General features: G+C 39.6%; 1 protein-coding gene across 2 annotated transcripts in view; it reads left to right on the forward strand.

Annotated features, from left to right (window-relative positions):
* POC1A (POC1 centriolar protein A) overlaps nucleotides 1-22,093 on the forward strand; it is a 106,335-nt gene that overhangs the window by 44,323 nt on the left and 39,919 nt on the right. For both annotated transcript variants that reach the window (XM_032805832.2, XM_032805833.2), the window contains 2 exons: nucleotides 3,421-3,489; nucleotides 6,622-6,720. In XM_032805832.2, the coding sequence (XP_032661723.1) occupies nucleotides 3,421-3,489; nucleotides 6,622-6,720 (168 nt within the window). The remainder of the gene's footprint in view (nucleotides 1-3,420; nucleotides 3,490-6,621; nucleotides 6,721-22,093) is intronic.

Raw genomic sequence — 22,093 nt, forward strand, 5'->3', positions numbered from 1 at the left:
ATTATAAGACTATTATAGTACTTTGGGAGTTTACATTTGTTACTGGATTGGTGAAATCTAATTCCAGAACATACAAGCAATTTGGGGTGTCTGCCCAGCTTTTTGACAGTCGATTGTGAGCCACTCCAGGCATTGTGACACACATCTTACCATTTTCCACTATTCTGGCTCTCATCTCATCATGGAAGGACTAAATGACAGAAATGAACATTGCAGGGCAGCCAGCGAGAAGCAAAAGTCACCAGAATCCCTCATGATTTACAGAAGCTTTAAGTGTAGTTGATGACCACCATAAAAAAATCACATCTTTGCTCCAAATGGGTGGAAAGTTTTTTAGATTATTTCTCAGTCATGCTTCCAGCGTTTCCAAGAAAGCAATTAATGCTCTTCCACAATGTCCATTACAAGTAGAGCTTGCACTTGTCCCCTATTTTATGAGACAATAACAACAATCAAGCAGCAATATCACAAGGGAAAGCACCTGCACCAAATGGCAGTCCAGCAGAGATCTATAAGCAGTGTGCCTACCATACTGCAAGGCATCTCACGTGGCTGTTCCGCATTATCTGGGAGCAAGAATCACTGCCACAGGACTTCAAGGATGCCGATGTTGTCTACCTCTATAAACATAATGGTGATAGGGCAAACTGCGGTAATCATTGTGCATTTCCCAACATCATGTTGTGGAGGGGGAGAGGAATTCTTGCACAACTCATAACGGGTAGACTTAACACAGTCAGGATCTCAGTGTGGATTTTGGTCTGGTCAGGGCACTGTAGACATGAGATTTGTACTTAAAGGAAAAATTCCCGCTTTCTTTAATGGTTACACTTAGTTTCCAGGTTTGACACAGTGACTCTTTTCTGTGTAGCTCTTTTAGTATAATATTTACTGAGTTCTGCAGAGGAAACTGATTTTAGAAATGCTCCCTTGTTGAAATGTTGCTGTGCTCCTCAGGCTTCTGTGAGTTCCTCTGACTAACCACTGTCCCAGACTACTTAGATGTCATCAGAGCGATTTTCTGACACAGGCTGCTGTTGCACTTTTAAAATGAAACACAAGTTATTTCCTCGATTTTGAGTATTGACCTGAACTATGCAAATATTAGCTGAGGGGGCTGCTCAGATTTATCAGCTGCAGCTCTTTTCTGACACTGCCTGCCAGCCTGCCTCCCTTCTTTTTGCTCTGCTCAGCACAAAGCGCCTTGGGAGGCAGGCTGGGTAGTGGGGATAGGAGAAATGGGTTCCAAAGGAGAGATGAAGCTCTGCATGAGTGGGGCTTTGGGGATGTTTGTGGCACGGCGGATTGACTGGGGCTTTGGGGTCACATAGGGCTTCTGCAATGAAGCGCGGGGGAGGAGTGCAAGGAGATCCCGGTGATTCAGCACAGAGACATTAGCACACCAAGATCGTGCTGTAGTACTAGTAAATTGATACATTGGCGAATTGAGGTAGCAGCATTGGATACTCTTCACCTGCTGACATCTTGGCAGAGAAGCACTGGGCTATCCCCACTTCAAGCTGCATGCACAGTCCTAATCATCCATCCTTTCTCCATCCCATCCACACTGGTCCCCTCTGCCTCCTCCCTCATGCCAGCCCCAGCTACACATTTATAGCAGGGAGTGAAGAAATGCAGTAACATAGCATGGGATTACATTTAAGAGGGACAGATCAGTTGAGACATGTCCATTTTGCATTAACAGGTTTCTCTGTCTTGTTTAAAAAAAAAATACTGATAAAAAGATAATTGGACTGATGTTCTGGTATGCTCTGTGTGAGTCACTGATCTGAGCAGATGAGAGCTACAATCCCAGTATTACCAGTTCTCACAGTATTTGATGTCTCTGAAAGCACCAGCTCCTGCAGATACATGATTTAGTGAATCTCAGCTTGGTGGGTGTGTTTATTTAGAACATCTAGTTCTTGTAGCTGGGGAGGAGAAGCTTGAAAATGTGACTTCTAGAGGCTCAGAAAAAAAATAGAGTCCCAAATAGTTAGATATGCTTTTTTAAAGTTAATCATTATTTCTTTTTGTGGGGTGGAGGTGCTGATTCATAACTTTTGAATGTTTGGGGTTGCATTACTGTCGGTCTTTTACCTCTTGAAAACAGGGCCACCCAGGCCCCCACGAGAGTTTTTCAGGGACTCTGGAGCAGGGTCCTTTGCCCGCTCCGAGGGCCCCGGAAAACTCTCGCTTCTTCCACTCTGGGTCTTCGGCGGCAATTCGGTGGCAGAGGGTCCTTCTGCTCCGAGACCCGTCGCCAAAGTGCTGGGTCTTCGGTGGCAGGAGATCCTTCTGCTCTGGGACCTGCTGCCAAAGTGCCGGGTCTTCGGTGGCAATTCAGCAGCGGGAGGGTCCTTTCGCTCTAGGACCCGCTGCTGAAGTGCCCCGAAGACTCACGGCGGGGAGTCCTTCCACCCCGGGACCCACTGCTGAAGTGTCGGGTCTTCAGTGGCAATTCGGCGGCGGGGACTCCCCACCGCCAAAGTCCCCAGGCCCCCTGAGTCTTCTGGGCAGCCCTGCTTGAAAATGTAACCGTGTATATGTTCACGGTTTCCTGCTGTTGCTGACACTCTCCTCTTCCATTCCCAGCTTCTCTTTTCCCCTCCCAGCCATTGTTTGGGAGCTGTGGAATAGACTCTTCCCTTTGGTCACTAACTCCAAGTGCTACTTCTAGAAGTACCAGTTTAACAAAAAAAGAGGGGATTGACCATTTTAAAATGAAAGCAGACTGAAAGGTTTTTAAATAGTCCCTCCGTCAGTCAGATTTAATAAATGAAGGGGGAGAAGGAAATGAACTGAAGTTTAAAATGGAAGTTAGAGAAAGTGAAGGAAGTTTCATTACACTTAGGACAAGGAAAGATAACTTTCCTTGTCTCTCACTTGTATGTGACTAAAAACTAGACTCCTAAAATCTGAATTTTAAAATCACTTAAACATTATTTTGAATGTACAGAGAAGGTACAAAGGTGGGTTACTCTTTAAAAGATGAGGAGTGATGTTTATTAAGTGTCTAGAAGCCAGATTTTAGGGGCATTTAGGTGCCTGAAGATGCAGATAAGTGCCTAGTGGGATTTTCAGAAGCAGTCTCTTTGGGTACCTAAATAGCATTTGAAAATCTGGCTCAAACTGGTTTAAGTACTTTTGAAAAGTTTATACATGGTCCTTAACTGCTTCTCACTAAAACACCTACTGTAGTTCTTTTTACACTTGACTATTTGGTATTGAAGAGCTGGGTATCTTAAATTAAAAAGAGGTTAGTAGACGTTTCTCATTTAAAGTAGCACCTGCCAATCTGTATTGAGGAATAAGTGTTTGATTTTGACTGAGTTAAAATTGTGCTAATACTTTTTGTCTGAAGACCTGTCTTGAACCTCAACATTGTAGGTCTCATCTATAAATGTTTTTGTTTTACAGGGGCCAGCTACCTGTGTTGCCTTCTCAAGAACTGGGGATTTTTTTGCTTCTGGAGGGTCAGATGAACAGGTGTGTGATGTATCTGCCTAATCTGACATCACTAAACTCTGTTTTCTAGATTCTTGATGTAATTGAGTGAACAGAAAATGTGTTTAATTATGATGCAGAAAAATCAAGTGTTTGTGGAACTGTGTAGTCTGGGGAGGAGGGGATAAATTAGCTATAGCACAGACGACCTTTTAAGATGATAGCATTTGAAATTTGGCTAAAATAGAGACAGTTGCATGTCTAAGGTTAGAGAATGAAATATAGATGGAATATCTCCTCTGGAGCATTTGTAAAGTAAAGGGCTCTCTAAGCGTCACCCCAAGAGGTCGGTCAATATTATACCTATTCCTCATGAATAAACTGAGGCACAGTAAGAGTTTTTGTTCAAACAGTTTGAGAATACCAGAGTTTGCGGTATAACTCAAGGACCTTGGCTTGCAGGGTGAAATTCTGGCTCTATTAAAGTTTTGCTATTGCCTTCAGTGGGCTATCACTCTCATTTTCCTCTGACCACTTGAGAGATTGGATAGGCAGCCATATGTGGTGGGGGTAGGTGACGGTTGTTTTGCAAGTTTTCAGTCTCTTACGCTCTTTTTGTGTTCTACGTTCCTTATTAATGTTCCTTTATAATAGCTTCTGATTATTTTGTTCCCTGTTGTCTATATGAGGCTTATATCAACATGTAAGCCCCATGCATCTGAATCCCTTTGAATTGGCTTGCTCTATTCCTTAGCTTGCTTTCTTCAGTGTTATGCTCTTAAGGAGAAGAAAATTCTACCCTCAACTCATGACGTAGTTTATCTGTCCCATCTCTTTTCCCCCTGCCCCTGAAGCACTGCTAGGAAATGGAACATGTATTTTTGTAAAGTTTACTTTACTACTTCAATAAGATTTTTTTTTTTTTTTTCTTTTTAGCCTTTAGACAGCATCTTTTGAGGCACTGGTCTCATTACACTCCCCTTCTCTCCCCCCCTTTTTCTTGCATTGTTAAATAATAAGAGTAATTGTATTAAGGTTTTACTTGTAGTTTTGTTTTTGAAATAATTACCTAACTGTGTGTGTTTATAAAGAGATTAACAGAAATAGCAAGCTGGCTGTATTGTGGCTTTTCTGCTAATATTGACTTTTTTTTCTGAAGAAACTGGGGTAGTGTTGAAAGCTGTAGTAACGATACACTTCAAAAATAGTTACCATATAAAAAGATGCCTGTAAGTTACTTTTTTAACACATCTCATTTTCCAATTTAAAGTAATATGAAGAAAGTGGACACTATTAGCTATTTTTCTCTCCATTACATAACTGGATGACTTGTGTGGTAACCTGGATGTGTAGTGGTTTTTCCCCTTTAATTGTAAGTTGCAAAGGTTTCTTGGATTCCTTTATTTGGTTTTGAATTTGTATATTTTTTCATATGAGACAATCTCTGTTGTATCTGGCAGCTAGACCTTTTATTTTATCAGAGATGACATTTCTCATGTCTAGAAATATCTCTTGCTACTGGTAAGCTGGGAAACTGAATTATGACACTTGATCTTTTCTTTTTTCCAAAAGGTCCTACTCATCTAGCTTTTGTGGTAGCAAGTTCCTATATAACTTCCAGTTTTATACCTTTTTTGAAAAATCCTCCCTTCTGGCTGTCGTTTTCTCTACTTAATATCAGCAAAAAGGTGATTTTTGTGAGAGTGCATGTGCAAAACTTTAATGCAAGGAGGAAGAAAATAACTCTTAAACTGTGTATATATTTAAAGTCTTCTGCACACGTCTGTTATGAATGTGTTCAGTAAAATTTTCCTCTAAGGTTAGAATTAAAATGCTATTTATGGAAGTTAAATACATAATGCCTGTAGCCTGATCCTGCAAAGTTTTATACACATGCTTGACTTAATGCACTGAGTTATTCTGTGTGTAAAATTAAGCCTGGGTATAAGTCTCTTGGGGGCTTTAGGTTATACACAAAAGTATCTTTCTATTTTGGCTACTGTTTCACAATTGCACAATAAGTTTCTGTAACTATGGAAGTATAATGTGAAATACGATTAATATTTCAAAAAACATGGAAATAAAACTGTAAACAGTTTTTTTTTTTTTTTTTTTTACACCACAAATATTTTTGGTATTTACTTAGTAGCTAAAATAAACTCCACAAATGTTAAATCCACAGATATTTAAATGTCCTTTTATTTGTTGACTAGCTTAAAATATTTTAAACAAGTACCAACTTAAATAGGAATTCACTGTCTTAAGGAATTCCCTTTCCTCCTCCCTGTTCATTTTCATATGTTCAAATGGTCAGTTTATGAAGAAAAGCCAGATTTTTTTGTCTTGGCACTCTCCAAAAGTACTTATGGTGGATAAGTAATTTATTATGGAGAGAAGTTGCTTGTTAGGATTCATTTTTGGTAGATAGTATATTTCCATAGGTCTCATTTTACTTTGCTAACTAAGCCCTCTTCTCCTGAGTGCTAATCCATAGGTAATAAAGTAAGTACTGGTAGTTAGGTCCATTCCTGAAGATTAATATAATGTAAAATTATAACTTCTCAGTGGATTTCTTAGTAGTATTCAAACATTTTTAGTATTACCTAGTTAGCAGTCTAGTTCCAGGGGATACTTGACCAAAGGGAGGTCAGAAAAGGCCATTACCTTTTGAGAACTCAAATGATGGGCTTGTCCACACAAACAATTTTGCAGTTTCATAGGTGTGACTCTACTTCTTACTAGCCTTTTGTGGACTGACTGAACATGTGGACGTTGTTAATGCATGTTAACATGCTTTGATCTAGTCCCATTTCATTGAGGAGTAGATCTAGTCCCATTTCATTGAGGAGTAGATCAAAGCACATTAACATATTGTTAATGCGCATCAGTAGGGTCCAGACAGGCTAGTCCATGGCAGACTAGTTGTGGGATAGATTCACGCCCCATCTTGCAGCAAACTAAAGTTTATGTAGATAAGCCCTATATTACTTCTCTATTGAATACAATCTTTCTGATTTTGCCAAAGCCTATTATATTGCTCTTTGCTGGCAAAACTTTCTTCTCAGAACACTGGGTGTGCTGACTCTTTTCCAGACTGCTAGCAAAATGAATGTATATATGTAAATTGAGATTTTTAAAAGGATTAATTTTAGCCAGCTGGTTTTTATTCTGCAGGTGATGGTATGGAAAACTAACTTTGATGCTGCTGATTATGGAGATGTATTGAAAACTCAGAAGTATGCTACTAATGTAACAGGAACTCTTCACCATCTGGTAGGTCAGACCATCTTACATTTAACACTGATGATTATTGTTGATGTTTTGACTTCCCTAGTTTACCTACCTATATAATATATTTGAGAGGAGACACTAGTTTTTCTTTGAAGCTTTGCAGGAAGAGCTATCTTCTCTCTTCCCTACCAGCTGATCTCCCTGTTTCAAGTCATTACCAAGTGAAGCTAAATTCTAATCAAGTGCCTAACAATAGCTCTTGAAATCTTTGTGAGCACCACTCACTGATATTCTTTCTAACACTTTTTTAGCTTTTGCATATATTGTGAGCCCTTTTTCAATGAGAAAACTCAGAGGATGTTTGATTAGCATTACCTACACCTTATGAGGTGTCTGGCTGTATTTCAGGCTGCAAAGTCATCTAGTTCTCCAGCATTAACTTAAGTTACAGAAAGTCTGTTTTATTGATGAGGCTGGTATTGTTTCTGATTACCCCCTAAAAAGTGCAATTAAAGAACTGGATGAATAATATGGCCTTAGAGAAAGGGGAATATATAAGCAATAACCTGAATAGAATTGCTCTTAACGATATAATTACCATCTGGATGTTTCATTTAAAAGAAAGCAAAACATTAGCAGCAACTGAAGTCTAGTCTTATGAATAAATCCATTAGGCTTGTGTCAGAGTTGCTAAAAATATATTTTGTAAGAAGAATAGAAGAAAGGCCATACTGAATCCGACCAATGGCCCATCTATTTCAGTAGCCTGTCTTCCCATAGTGACCGGTGTCAGATGCTTCAGAGGGAGTGAAGAGAACAGGTCAATTTATCAAGTGGTCTGTCTCCTGTCATTCAGTCACAGCTTTTGGCAGTCAGACTTAGGGACACCAAGAGCATGGGATTGGGTGTCTGATCATCTTGGCTAATATCCACTAATGTCCCTATTCTCCATGAACTTATCTAAATCTCTTTTGATCTCAGTTATGTTTTTGGCCATCGTAACATCCCCTGGCATCAAGTTCCACAGGTTGACTGTGCGTTGTGTGAAGAAGTACTAATTTGTTTGTTTTAAAGCTGCTGCCTATTAATTTCATTGAATGATCCCTGATTCTTGTTTTATATGAAGCAGTAAATAACTTTTTTCCCCTCACACTGTTCATAATTTTAGAGACATCTATCATATCCCCCCTTAGCTGTCACTTTACTAAAATGAACTAGACAATTTTAGACTATTAATGTCTTCCCTAATTTCAGATGGCCTGCCATCCCCGACCCCTGCTGCCCTTTCACTCATTAAAAGCAGTGTGTCACTGCAAAAGAAGCAGGTGCACCAGGCAGATTCTTCCGTCTCTTTACTTAGCCCTCTCTTCCCCCATCTCCTCTCCCGCCCCGGAGTTCCAGTGGCCACTGGTTCTGCTGGCCGTTGTTTTGTGCATGCTTGTGTCTGGAAGATCAGCTCTTCATTCCATGTTAAGAGTAGTTGCAGTCACTTCAGTTCCTGTCTTTCTCATGAGACAGTGGAGACTTCTTTGCTCTACTGGACAGAGGAGCAAGGGGAAGTAACACTTCCAAGGAAAGCATCATAATCTATCTGTTAAAGTTGTTGCATTCTAAAAATATTAGACCAGTAGAAATTGCATATACTAGAGTGAATCATAACTAGATGCAGAGTGAAGTTTTAGTATGAGGCCTAGTGACAGGGAAACTTTTAAGAAAAATATTATACCATTGCACCATGCGGGAAGAAGTGGCATGGTGTTTAACCACCGTGTCTTCTTGACTTGCTGTGACCATGGTTAGAAGATGTCTTGGTTGAAAACACTCAGGTGCTTTTCCATGCTAGCATTACAGCTGGTGAAACTGCACAGGGGTTAGTAAGAGTGGAAGTTAAGAAAAACACTAGCTGACACAGTCTGAGAATGGATAGTCCATTAAAACAATTCAGGACTTCCATGCTATATCACTGTGATTCCAACCACAATGTAAATTCTGTTGTATCACGGGAATTGATTAAAATATGTTCGAGCGTTGCCATGCGGATGAGAGACTGCTCTGATTCTTAGCAGAACAGTGGACCTTAGGATGAAATCTTTGCCCCATTGAAATCAGTAGCAAACCCCCCTTGGCTACAGTGGTTGCAGGATTACACTCATGGTCTTCAGGGTTGTCACTGTTCTTACCATGTGTATAACAATCATACTGTGAACAGGTGAATTGCAACCTACTTATAAATATAGTGAAGGCGGGGCCTATACAAGTGCTTTATCAGTGGATTTGCTACACATAATCAAAATTATGGTCCTGTCCTTTTTTTGTTTCAAAATAAAGATGCTCAACAGCCTCAGTTTTCAGTATGCTGATATACATTGGATTACTAAGAATATTTCATTTTAAGAATCCACAGTTCTCCTGTTATAGGTTGGATTGTAAGAGGATGAGACGATGTTAAATAAATTTTTCCTTGTGAAGAGCCCAAGCGCTGATTTAAATTCCATAGGTTGTCTAGCTTTAAAATTGATGTGAAATGGTCTGTAAAGCATAGCAGGTATGGTGGTTGAAAAGAGGTTAATGATTCTGGAGGTGGTTTGATTTATTATTTTAAGTGATGTAAATAGCTTGAATGCTGAGCCCTAGTTTCCGTAACATTGCACTTGCACGTCAGTTTGACAACTTCTTCTTATCCTTAAGTGTTATTTTTGGATAATACTTTCTTCAAAGGTAAAATCTGGGTTTGTTTTTTTTTAAAGCACTTTCTTATAACTCTAGTTTGTTGCAAGCATTAAAACTGAGGTGTGTTCAGCCTCCCTTATATGTAAGGGCCGTGTTTTGTCTCAGGCAAGCTAGAGTGGTTTAAAAACAAGATATTTCTGCAGATAAATTTTATTATGATCTTAAGAGGTTATAGTTTTCTTTCTCCCCTCATCCTTGTGCTCAGCCCACCTCTCAAAAAATTTACAAAATCAAACTTTAAAACTGCAGTTTTTGTTTTTCTCATAAGTAGCTTTTGATTTCCTGATTAAGAACAATAACTTCACCCACTATAAAGGGAAGCTGTTTAATCTTTTTTCCACGTCTGCTACATGACTGTTCTGAGAATTTTTTTTTTTTTTTTAAAAAGGCTGTCTGCAGAATCCTTTAACCTTGTTACTGAGTTATCCCTTCAAGGGCTATTGTCAATTATTCCTTACCAATACTGGAGACAGTTACGCATTATACTTCAGTACTTCCTGTGTCATTTTGCCTTTAGCCTAAATCAATAAATGTGTTTCCTAATGAGTTTGGGCTGCAAAGTCCTGCTACTTTATTAAGCATTGTGAAAACATGTATTCTGACCAAAGTAGAGGTAATGTAAACAAAAACAGAACATATAATGCCAGATAACTCTTCTGATAGCCTCTTTGAGAGAGGAGAACCAGGTTAGCACGAGTGATGGATATAACAAGAAACGAGTGATTGCATGTTAAATTATACATGATGCTTCTATCTTCCTACTACTCTTTGCAACAGACTACTACTTGAGATCAAATTGTCCTGACATTGCATCATTGTGGTGGACTCAAAACAGAACTTGATCTAAAAATGACTTCCATTCTGATCCTGGTAGTAGGGGGGAATAAAATTGCTGCATCGTTTATAAAGATACAGCTTTATAAGAGATCAGCTAGATGAGGCCTAGGTTGGATATTAGGAGCACTATTTCACTAGGAGGATGGTGAATCACTGGAATGGGTTACCTAGGTAGGTGGTGGAATCTTCATCCGTGGAGGTTTTTAAGGCCTGGCTTGACAAAGCCCTGGCTGGGATGATTTAGTTCGTGTTGGTCATGCCTTGGGCAGGGGGTTGGATTAGATGACCTCCTGAGGTCTCTTCCAACCCTAATCTGCTATGATTCTATGATCCAGACTTTAGGGACCTGGGCTGTAAAGGAAGGATGGGCTCCACCTAAATCAAAATGTAACCTGGTTGCTGGCATGTAAAATTTTAAAAAGGTTGTAGAGGAGTTTTTAAACTAAGGGCTGAGGGAAAGCCAACAGATGCATGAGAGCACATGGTTCAGACACATCCCTGAGGAGAGGCTCTATTAAAGAGGGTTTTCTATATTCTAGCAAAGAGGAAAAGATAGAATTTGATAAAGTACAGATAGGAATTGAAGATAAACAGTCCAATGAAAGACAGTCGAGGAAGCCTTGTATTTGGTGAGATTGATATGGCATCAGGGGCTTAATCAGGCCAGGGCTTTCATAAAAGCTGCGCCAAGCGCACTCAGGAAGCTTGGCGACAAGGGGCTGCTAACATGGGAGTGTTGAAGGGTTTCCCAGGTGCAGGAGGATGCAAATAAGCATCATGTTGGGTAAGTGCTTTCGTAATGTGGTTGGGTGGGTGGGTGGCTCGTTTGGTGGGTTGTGTTTGGGCGGTTTTGCTGTGTGCGTGAGCTTTGTTTGTCAGTACTGTTCTGTTGGTTGGTGTTGGACGGTACCTACTGTACTGGTCGGCTGGCGTTGGAAGGCGTGAGCTGTCAAAGAAGGTTTGAAGCTCGAAGCCTTGGCTAATGGCTGAGCCTTCAATCACAGGGTGGGGCGCATAACGGGCCAGGGCTTTTAATAAAGCCACTGTGCTTGCACACAGGGGCTGCTAACAGGGGGTTGGTGCAAGCGCGAGTGAGGAGGGGAGCATGGGGTCCGTTGGGCAGTCCTACCTGTTCTTGGTAGTCCACCTTAGAAACACTGTAATCCAAACATTATTCAAACACCTCCTTTTTCCAAACATCTTGGCAGTAACTAGGCGACATGCGGGCAGAAGAACAGCAGCAGAGTATGGGCTATTCAAGCTTGTAGTTGCACTTGAGTGTAGCATGGTATGATTACTGCCTTGTAGGGCAGGTGGTGTATGTGGCAGTCGGTGCAAGAGCTCCTGGCCCTTCAGAGACAGTGATGGAACGTTTATGAGGCAGGGTGGACGAACTGCGCAGGAACTAAGATGAGGCAGAGACGGTATGTTGATTGACGCTTTCCGGAACACTGTAGAAATTTGTCTCCTCTGCTCAGACAGCCTCTGTGCTTGCTTGAGTGAGGAAGAGAAGGCCCAGGGAAGGCAGAGCAGTCAAGTGGAGCACGAACGGGACTTTACATAGTTGGGACGCCTCTTAATCAGATGTGCTGGGGTTTGCCCTCCGACACTGAGGTTCTTATGGGGGAGGGAACTCCAGTTGTTAAGGAAACAGGCAGGTTCGGTTTCACGTATGGAGATTCGATCATACTTAGACAGAGCACTAGATAGCCTGGTTTTGTGAGGACCCGGGGAGAATGTACTGGTGCTCACTGCTGGTGCGAGGTTGGCACGATCTCTTCGAGGCATTAGAGGACGACCTTATGTGTAGTGCTCGGGGAGGAGCCAGTGGTCGTGGTACATTGCGAGCGTCAATGACAATACACGGGAACAGTGACGGAGAGATTGTCATGCGAAGACAATTTAGGTCTGCTGGGAAGAGATGAAATCACGGATTCTATGGTCGGCAATCTCAGTAAATGCCCAGTTCCAGCGCACGGTGAGGTAGCGCCAAGGACAGGGAACTTCAGAGGTCTCAGGTGCGTGGATGCAGACCAATGGTGTAGAGAGGAGGGTTTTAACGTTCATCTGGCTTAATGGGATAAAAATTTTTGGGATGAGGGGGTAGCGTATTACAGGAGAGATGGGCTCCAGTCTACAACAGAAGTGGAACCAGATCTGTGCACTAAACAATTAACAAGCGTTGTACGAGCAGTTCTTGTTACAGTAAGGAGATGGGGGACAACGCTGACTGCTGGAGAGGTGAGCAGTGGATCAATACACCCCTCGTGACTCTCTTGGGGAGAGTCTGATTGATAGGGAAGCTCTCCAGTATATAGTCAAGGAGCAGAGACGGAAGAGATAAGTAAGGGCAGATCAGATGATAAAAGTCAGCTAAAAATGAATCTGGCACATCAGAAAAGGGCAGACAATAAAACAGGGGACAAGTTTTTGAAGGCTTGTAACAAATGCAGAGTCTCATAAAGATGGCTGAACTAGAGTGCCTTGTGGATAAAGGAGGAAATATTGATATATATTAGATCACAGAAACCTGGTGGACTGAGAGAAATCAAGTGGACACAATCATTCGGGGTACAAAAATATGTCGGAAGGAAGAAAAGGTCTGCAGGGGAAGAGTGGCATATAATGTGAAAGAAATTGTAGATTCAATGAAGTAAAATTTACGAATCAATGTTCCATAAGAAATCGTATGGATAGCAATTTCATGCTCCAATAAAAATATAACATAGGGAATTATTATGACCACCCTGACCAGGAAGTAATAGTGATGATTAAATGCTAGGGAAATAGAGAGGCTATAAAATTAAGAACCCAATAATAGTGGGGGATTTCAATTATCCATATTGACTGGGAACATTTTCGCCTCAAGATGAAATGGAGAGATAAAATTTTCGAGACTTTAATGAATGCTTCGATGGAGGCAGCTGCGTATGGAACCACAGTGGAAGAGCACTCTAGATTTTAATCCTGATCGCAGCAAGGAGCGGGTTAAGGGGTAACTTATGGCAGGACTGCTTGGATATAGTGACATGAATCCATATGCATTCAACATCACTGTTGGGGGAAAACACTCAACAGCACCACATGTGGATTTAATTTAAAAGAGGGACTATATCAAAATGAGGGAGTTAGTTAAGACAAAAGTTAAAAGGTAATGCTAAAGTTGAAAATCCTGCAAGTGTTGCGTGGGATTTTTAAAGACACACCATAATAGAGGCCAAACTTCAATGTATACCAAATTAAGAAACAGTAAAAGAACTAAAAGAGCCACTGTAGCTAACAACCACGTAAAGAAGCAGTGAGAGATAAGACATTCTTAAAATGGGAAGTCACTTCTACTGAGCGAAATAGAAAGGAGCACAAACACTGCAGCTTAAGTGAAGAGTGTAATAAGAAAAGCCAAGAGAGTTTTGCGATGGTAGCCAAAAACTCAAGGTAATAAAAAATGTTTTAGGTAATCAGAAGCAGGAGGCTGCTAAACAACCAGCTGGGGCCTTGACGATAGGGGGGTGAAATACAAAAGAAGCCGTTAAGAGACAATGTCATTGCGGAGACTAAATGGATTTTTGCTTCAGTCTCATGGTGAGGACTGTTAGGAAGGTTTCAACTTGAGCTGGCATTTTCTGGTAAAATATCTGAGGAATGTCACAGATGAAGTGTCCTAGAGAGGTTTGGATTAATTGATAAACTCAACATTAAAGTAGGGACCAGATTGGCATTCACCATAGTTCTGAAGAATCAAATGTGCAGTTGCGGAACCTATTACTAGGTTTGTAACTCTGTCCTTTAAATGGTTGGTACCCTAATGACTGGAAGTTTCAGCTATGTAACGCCATAATTAAAAAGGCTATAGGGGTGAATCCGGAATTACAGACGGTAAGCTTCATAAACGTCATTACGCGGCAATTCTACAATAGTTAAGACTAAACTTGTCAGACACCAGAACACATAAACTGTTGAGCAAATAGTCACATGGTTCTGAAGGGAATGGGTCATTACCTATCTATAGAGTTTATTTGAAGAGGTCACAAACATGCGGAAAGGGGGAATACCAGTGGGCATAAGTGTACTTAGATTTCCAGAAAAGCTTTGACAAGGTCTCACGCAAAGGGCTATTACGTCAATAAGCTGTCATTGGATAAAAGGGAAGGTCCTTTCATGAGTGCGAATGGTTAAAAGACAGGGAAAAAAAGGTAGGAATTATGGTAATCTCGGAATGGAGAAGGGTAACTAGTGGTGTTCCCAAGGGTAGTCTGGACAATCCTATTCAATTTATTTAAATGATCTGGAGAAGGGGTCAACAGTGAGGTGGCAAGTTTGCAGATGCATACAAACTATCCAAGACTAGTTCAGACCAAAGCCGATTGTAAGAACTCTAAAAGATTACAAACTAAGTGATTGGGCAAAAAATGGGCAAATGAATTCAATTGTGGATAAATTCGTAAAGTAATGCAATTGAAACAGTTAACCCACTATACTCAATAGAATGGGAACTAATTTAGCTACAACGAGTCAGTGAAAAAAGAGATTCTTTGCGTCTGTGGATAGTTCCCTGAAGATGTCACGCAAGTGGGCAGAGGCGGTCAAAAAAGCAAAAGGATGTTAGGAGATATTAAAGAGGATTAGAGAATAGATGAGAATATTTATTACCTTATATAAAAGCATGGTACGCCTACATCTCGAATATCGTTGTAAGATGTGTTCTACCTCAAAAAAAATTTCTCGCATAGAAAAGGTTCAGAAAAGGGCACTAAAATGATTCGTGGTTGGAGAGGTCATATGTGGAAGATAAAGAGGTAGGCTCTCAGCTGGAAAAGAGGAGACTAAGTGGGGATTGATAGAGGTTATAAAATAATGATGATGTGGCAGAAGGAAAAGTTATTTACTTATTCCGTAATTCGGAATAGGGTCACCAATGAAAATTAATAGGTGCAAGGTTTAAAACAAAAAATGGAAGTTCTTTTAAACAGTGTAAATCACTTGTGGAACTCATTCCTGAGGTGGTTGTGACGGCTGGGACTATAACATTGTTTAAAGGAACTGGATATTTCATGGTGGCTAAGTCATAAATGTCCTAATTAGCCATGAAGGGTAAGAATGGTGTCTAGCTCTGTTCATAGAGATGGAGAATGATGGCAAGAGAGAGATCACTTGATCATTGCCTGTTAGCTTCACTCCCTCTGGGGCACCTGGCATTGGCCACTGTCGGTAGACAGATACTGGACTAGATGGACCTTTGGTCTGACCCGGTACGGCCGTTCTTATGTTCTTATCACATGAAAGCAGACAACTAAATGTTGATGATACACTTCATAAATGCCTGTATACAAATGCTAGAAGTCTAAATATTAAGATGGATGAATTTGAGTGCCAGGTATTAAATGAAGATATTGATAGACATCACAGAAATTTGGTGGAACAATGTTAAATAAGGTAATATTGGTGTACAAAAAATATAGAAATGACAGAATAAGTCGTGCTTGTGAAGGAGTAGCATTATCTGTGAGAGAAAGTATAGAGTTAAATATAGTAAAAATCTTAAATGAATCAAACTGTACCATAGAATCCATGTGGATAGATATTCCATGTTTGAGTAATAAGAGTATAGCAATAGGAGTATACTACCAACCACCTGACAAGGATGATGGTTTTAAAATGCTTGGGGAGGCTATAAAAATAGAAAGCTCAGTTGAAATCTCCCATTATTACTATCCCCATATTGACTGGGTACCCCAGGACCAGATGTAAAGAGAGAATTTCTAGATACCATTAATAACTGCTTCTTGGAGCAGCTAGTCCTGGACTCACAAGGGGAGAGACAATTCTTGATTTAGTCCTAAGTGGCACACAGGATCTGATCCAAGAGGTACATATAGCTGCACTGCTTCGTAATAGTGACCATAATGTAATTAATTTTAACATCCTGGGCCGGGGGTAGGGGACACTAAAGAAGCCCTCCACAGTAGTATTTAACTTGAAAAAAAGGAAACGTACAAAAATGAGGAAGCTAGTTAAACTGAAATTAAAAGGAACAGTCATGCATGAAATGTCTTCAGGCTACATGGAAACATTTTTAAAACACCATTATAGAGGCTCAAATTAAAAAAAATATTAAGAGGACCTAAAATATGCCACCATGGCTAAACAGAGTTAAAGAGGTGATTAGAGGCAAAAATGCATGCTTTACAAATTGGAAGTCAACTCCTACTGAGAAATATAAAAAAGCATAAACTCTGGCTTGTCAAATACAAGAGGATAATTAGTCAGCCCAAAAAAGAATTTGGAGACCAACTAGCAAATTACTCAAAAACTAACAGCAAAAAAATTAAGTACATCAGAAGCAGGTAGCCTGCCAAACAACAGTGGGGGCCATTGAAGGAGCACTCAAGGAAGACAAGGCCATTGTGGAGAAGCTAAATGAATTCTTTGCATCTATGTTCATTGCAGAGGGTTTGAGGGAGATTCCTATACCTGAGGAATTAGGTGAAAGATCAGAGGAACTATCCCAGATTGAGATGTCAGTAGAGGTGGTTTTGGAACAAATTGGTAAAAATAACAGTAATAAATTACCAGGACCAGATAGTATTCACCCAGCAGTTCTGAAGGAACTCAGATATGAAATTGCAGAACTACTAACTGTGGTATGTAACCTATCACTTGAATCGGCTTCAGTTCCAATTACAGGCCAGTAAGCCCAACTTCATTACCAAGTATATAGGTTGAAGCTATAGTAGGGAACAAATTTGTCAGACACATAGGTGAATACAGTATAATGAGGAAGAGTCAACGTGGCTTTCGTGAAGGGAAATCATGCCTCACCACGTTATTAGAATTCTTTGAGGGAATCAACAAACATGTGGATCCAGTGGACATCACTTACTTGAACTTTCAGAAAGCCTTTGAAAGTATCCCTCACCAAAGGCTCTTAAGCAAACTGAGCAGTCATGGGATAAGAGGAAGGATCCTCTCATGGATCAGTAACTGGTTGAAAGATAGGAAAGAAAGGGTAGGAATAAATGGAGAGAGGTAATTAACTGTGTTCCCCAAGGATCTGTACTGGGCTGATGCTGGCCAATGTATCCATAAATGATCTGGAAAAAGGGGTAAATCGTGAGGTGGCAGTTTGCTGGTAATACAAAATTATGCACGACAGCTAAGGTCAAAGTAGACTGCAAAGAGTTACAAAGGGATCTCACAAAACTGGGTGCTGGCAATAAAATGGCAGGTGAAATTCACTGATAAATGCCAAGTAATGCACATTGGAAAACATAATCCCAACTATACATACAAAATGATGGGGTCTAAGTTATCTATTATCACTGAAGAAAGAGGCCTTTTAGATAGTTTTCTGAAAATATCTGCTCAAGGTGCATTAGCATTCAAGAAAGCTTATAATGTTAGGAACCATTAGGAAAGGGATAGATAACAAGACAAAAAATACCATAATACCTCTATATAAATCCATGTTATGCCCACACCTAAATAGTGCATGCAATTCTGGTCACCGCATCTGAAAAAAATATGAACTGGAAAAGGTACAGAGAAGAGCAACAAAAATGATTAAGGGTGTAGAACAGCTTCCGTATGAGGAGAGACTGGGACTATTCAGCTTGGAAAAGAGACAACTCAGAGGGAGATATTGTAAGATGTCTATAATATCATGAATGGTGTGGAGAAAGTGATTTGTCACTTCCCATAACACAAGAACTCTGGGTCATGCAATGAAATTATTAGCAGCAGGTTTAAAACAAAAGGAATTACTTCTTCACACAACATACAGTTGACCTGTGAACTTGTTGCCAGAGGATGTTGTGAAGGCCAAAAGGATAACTGGGTTCAAAAAGGAATTTTGTTCTGTTCATTCCCTCTGAAGCATGGGCCACTGTCAGCAGGCAGGCTGCTGGCTAGGTGGATCATTGTCTGACCCAGTATGGCCGTTCTTACCTTTTTAAGGTTTGGGTATCCTGGCTCATTTCAGAAATAGAATTCTTGTCTATTTCAGTGCCCTGTCCCACTTCAAGCTAGCACATCTGGAACAGAAAGTCATAAGGAACTACAATAATGGGCATGACATAAAAACCTTGCTAGGCGAAGGAGAGGCATGATGTGTTCCCTTTATTTATGTCTTGTGTGAACAAAACTAAAGCTCGTATGTGTAACTTGGGCTTGTAAGCTCTAAATGTGTTTGTTTAAATGTGATACCTCCAGGTGGATGAGGTAATCTCTTTTATTGGACCATTTTCTGTTTGATAAGAGGGACAAGCTTTCGACTCAGCTTACACAGAGCTCTTCTTCAGCTTTGGGGAAGCTTGAAAGCTTGTGTGTCTCACTAACTAAAGTTAGTCCAATAAAACATTTTACCTCATCCACCTTGTCTGTAATATCCTGGGACCAAGATGGCTACAAAAACACTTGATTTAAATGAGTCAGTCATAGGTTCTATATGGTAACTTGAAAGCTAAGGTTGTCAAATTGAAAAAAACAACAACAAAAAAAAGCTTTTGTGTCTTAATTATGAACTGGATCAGGTGGTGATGTTAGCAGCATTGTATTAATTCCCTGAGACCCAAATCAGGATCGGGGTGTCACACTACGTGCTTTGTAAGCTCCTAGGAAGACATTGTTCCAGGCAAAAGTAGCTTAGTTTTAGACCTCAATCCTGTAAACACTTCAGACCTCAACTTTAAGCATGTGACTAGTGAGTGAAGTCCAAGGGGCTACTTACATGCCTAAAGCTAAGCATGCATGTAAGCAGTTACAGGATGGGAGTCTGGAGAAAGAGTTTAGGACTGGATCCTGCAAATGACTCCAAATGGATAGATGCTTATTCCTGTGCAGAGGCTGCTTGAATCAGTGGGGATCATTGTGGCGCAGGAGTCTGCATATGACAGGATGAGGCCCATAGACCATATTTCCATCTTCTTGGAACATGTGACCTGAAATCTTTAATCCTATAATTTATTCTTCACAGAGAGTTGATTACACTGTCATATTTTCTTGTCAGTATAAAGAAAGCATATTGATGGGAGGTAATTCCCTTACATAGTTATCATTGACGTGATTTTACTAGCATATGTATTTCCTTATATGATATATTTGTTGGTATTATTTTCCAGATTCTAGGAAGACTATGTATAGTAAATTCTTAGAGCAAATGCTGAACAACTGATATCACATTGGCATTTGGAAACTGCTTAGATATTTATCTTTATTTGTGTGCTAAAAAGGGTGGTGGTGAACAAAGATTGTAGTTTGTGAGTTAAATCTGTAAATATAACTTTTTCATACATTTGAAAATAAGGAAAATTCAGTATCTTAAATAAAGACCTTTTTTTCCTTAAGCTCAAATATTGGCCTTTGTTTAGGCATGTTGGCATCTGGATTTTGAAGTATGTGATATTACTGCAGTGCAGTAGCTACACTAGATAAGGCTGAAATGGAATTTAGAATGTAAACCTGTATTTTCTGTTGATTTTTACTTTCTGAAAGCCTTGCTTTTTGTCTGATGCTTTCCAAGTTTGTGCTAGGCCCTTCTATGAAATTCTTTTTACTGTGGGGAAAGTTTTACACACTATGGGAAAGGGAGAGACATGGTCTTGGATAAGGGAGTTTTAAAAGTGCGAAGATCTGAGAGTATGATGGTGGACATGGCAAAAGGTAAGATGCTCACTGATGGCAGAGAAAGTGGCTATACCTCTTCAGATGTAAATTTTGCAACCATATAAGTCAACACTTTGTTTAAAAAACAAACAAACAAAAAAACCCATGATGTATACGTATTCCAAAATGAGGCCTGGTGTCTTTGGTCTGTCTGACGAGACTTGGTTTTTGAAATACGTGGGCTTGGCAGAATTTAATGTTTTTTTTTAAATAATTTCAACAGCTAATACTGATACTTATTTTAAGCATTTTTTCTGATATCTATTTAAATTTTTAAAGTTGGGGTAAATTATTGATGGGATCACACAATTTAATGACTGTAGATGTTGAGATTCAAAAAGTTAAACCATTATGACCATTAAAACAAAAATTTCAACATCACGTGTCAAAATATACAAAGTAAGTATCCTTAAACTCCAAGTTCTTAAGCAGCATTTTTCTTCCTTTCTGGATCTAAATTTTGGTTATTGGTGAAATATTTTTTCTTCATTTTGTATGTACAATGAAATCAACATTTACCAGTAAACATCTAATCCTTTCAAGCCTAGAAATGTTATGGATGTGTTTATATAGCACATGTATTAAATTAGTCACTATAACTTAGAACAACACGCCTGGATATGACTGAATGTTTGATGTGCCTATTTGAAAGACTGAACTTACGTATTCAGATGTGCAAAATGCGTCTCCAAGCTTCGTGCTTCCACTAACAAATAGTCCTCATATCCTTCTTAAATTATAATTTGTGTGGGTGTAGATGTGGGTAGATGCATGTGTATACGCACACATCCTCTACATGTCTTAAGGGGAACACTGCTCAGTAACACATTTTCCAGTAGTAATCTTAATTTTCAATTTGTGTTTAACAGTTTGTGAAATTTGGAAGCTAATGGTATAGCAAACTCACGAACAATAGTGGTATAGTTGCAGTACATTCTAACCAAAGGGACGGTAGCCCGTTCTTTTTCTAAACAGATGCTTTTCTGGTCTGAGTGTACTTGACCTGACCTTATCTTGTTGGAAAAGCTAAGTAGGTTTGGAACTCTTACTGCACTAGTGGATTTAATACTTCCTCCCATGGTCACTTACTCAAGGAATGTCTTAATTCCTCAGCATCTGTCATGCTAAAATGGCTCTTTGTAAAAGGAGCTGGGACATCTTCCTATAGAAGAGTTTAATTTTGATTCTTAGTAACTTCAGTAAAGGTGGCTCTACTTGATAAGTTGGATAAAATCCTTCCCAAACAACCAAGAAACTGAATAATTTTTAACATCCCTAGTGAATAGTCTTCTGATACACATTGGCTCTACCCTTTTAACTCTGCTGTATGCTTCCATGTTATCTTTGCCATCTAAGTGCATTCACTTTCGTATGTTTAACTGTGATGTCTTTTTCAAAAATATTAAAAAATGCAATATATGACAAGGCATGAAACCATTATTTTCAAATACAGTTTACTTGCCAGTTACCTGTTATAATGATGATGTAGAAGTAAAGCATATAGTTCACCAAGATCTGTGACACTGTTTGTATGATTTTTTAAATTAATTTTCATAAAGAAGCAAACAGTAAAAATACAAAAAGGTAAATCGCTTACAGTTTGTATGTGTCAGCAAATACTGCACCTTTCACATATCTAACAATATAATGCAATTATGCACGTTTCTAACTTGTCTAGTCTTGCAGCTTTGACAATACAAAATTAGAGAATATTACTCAGACATAATATGTTAAGGTGGGGTAATAATAATCAACAAAACTACATGCACAAATTAGCAAAAAGGGGAAGAGAGGATGGGCCAGGAGGGGGAAGAAGTGGGGAAAAAGTGAGAAGTCAGCTCAAATAATTCTAAGCTTCCATTCTACCTCTCTCAGCATTCCTTATCCAAATGTATCGAGAAATGGAGGTTATCATAGCTTTCCTACTCCGATTTGAACCTTAGCGTTCATAACCTGAGAAGCTAGCATGAACCCCTCTAAGCTTAATTACCAGCTTAGATTTGATCTCGCTGCCACCAGCCAAGAATTTCCAGTGTCTTGGCTCTCTCTGGTCTCCCCAAAAGAGAGAGATAACAATTAAAGACTATAACTTTGCTAACTTGTACTTACAACTGGGACAAGAAGCTTCTTGTCCCAGTTGTAAGTACAAGTTAGCAAAGTTATAGTCTTTAATTGTTATCTCTCTCTT

Source organism: Chelonoidis abingdonii, chromosome 16 (assembly GCF_003597395.2).
Source record: "Chelonoidis abingdonii isolate Lonesome George chromosome 16, CheloAbing_2.0, whole genome shotgun sequence".
In the NCBI taxonomy this organism is placed as follows: domain Eukaryota; kingdom Metazoa; phylum Chordata; order Testudines; family Testudinidae; genus Chelonoidis; species Chelonoidis abingdonii.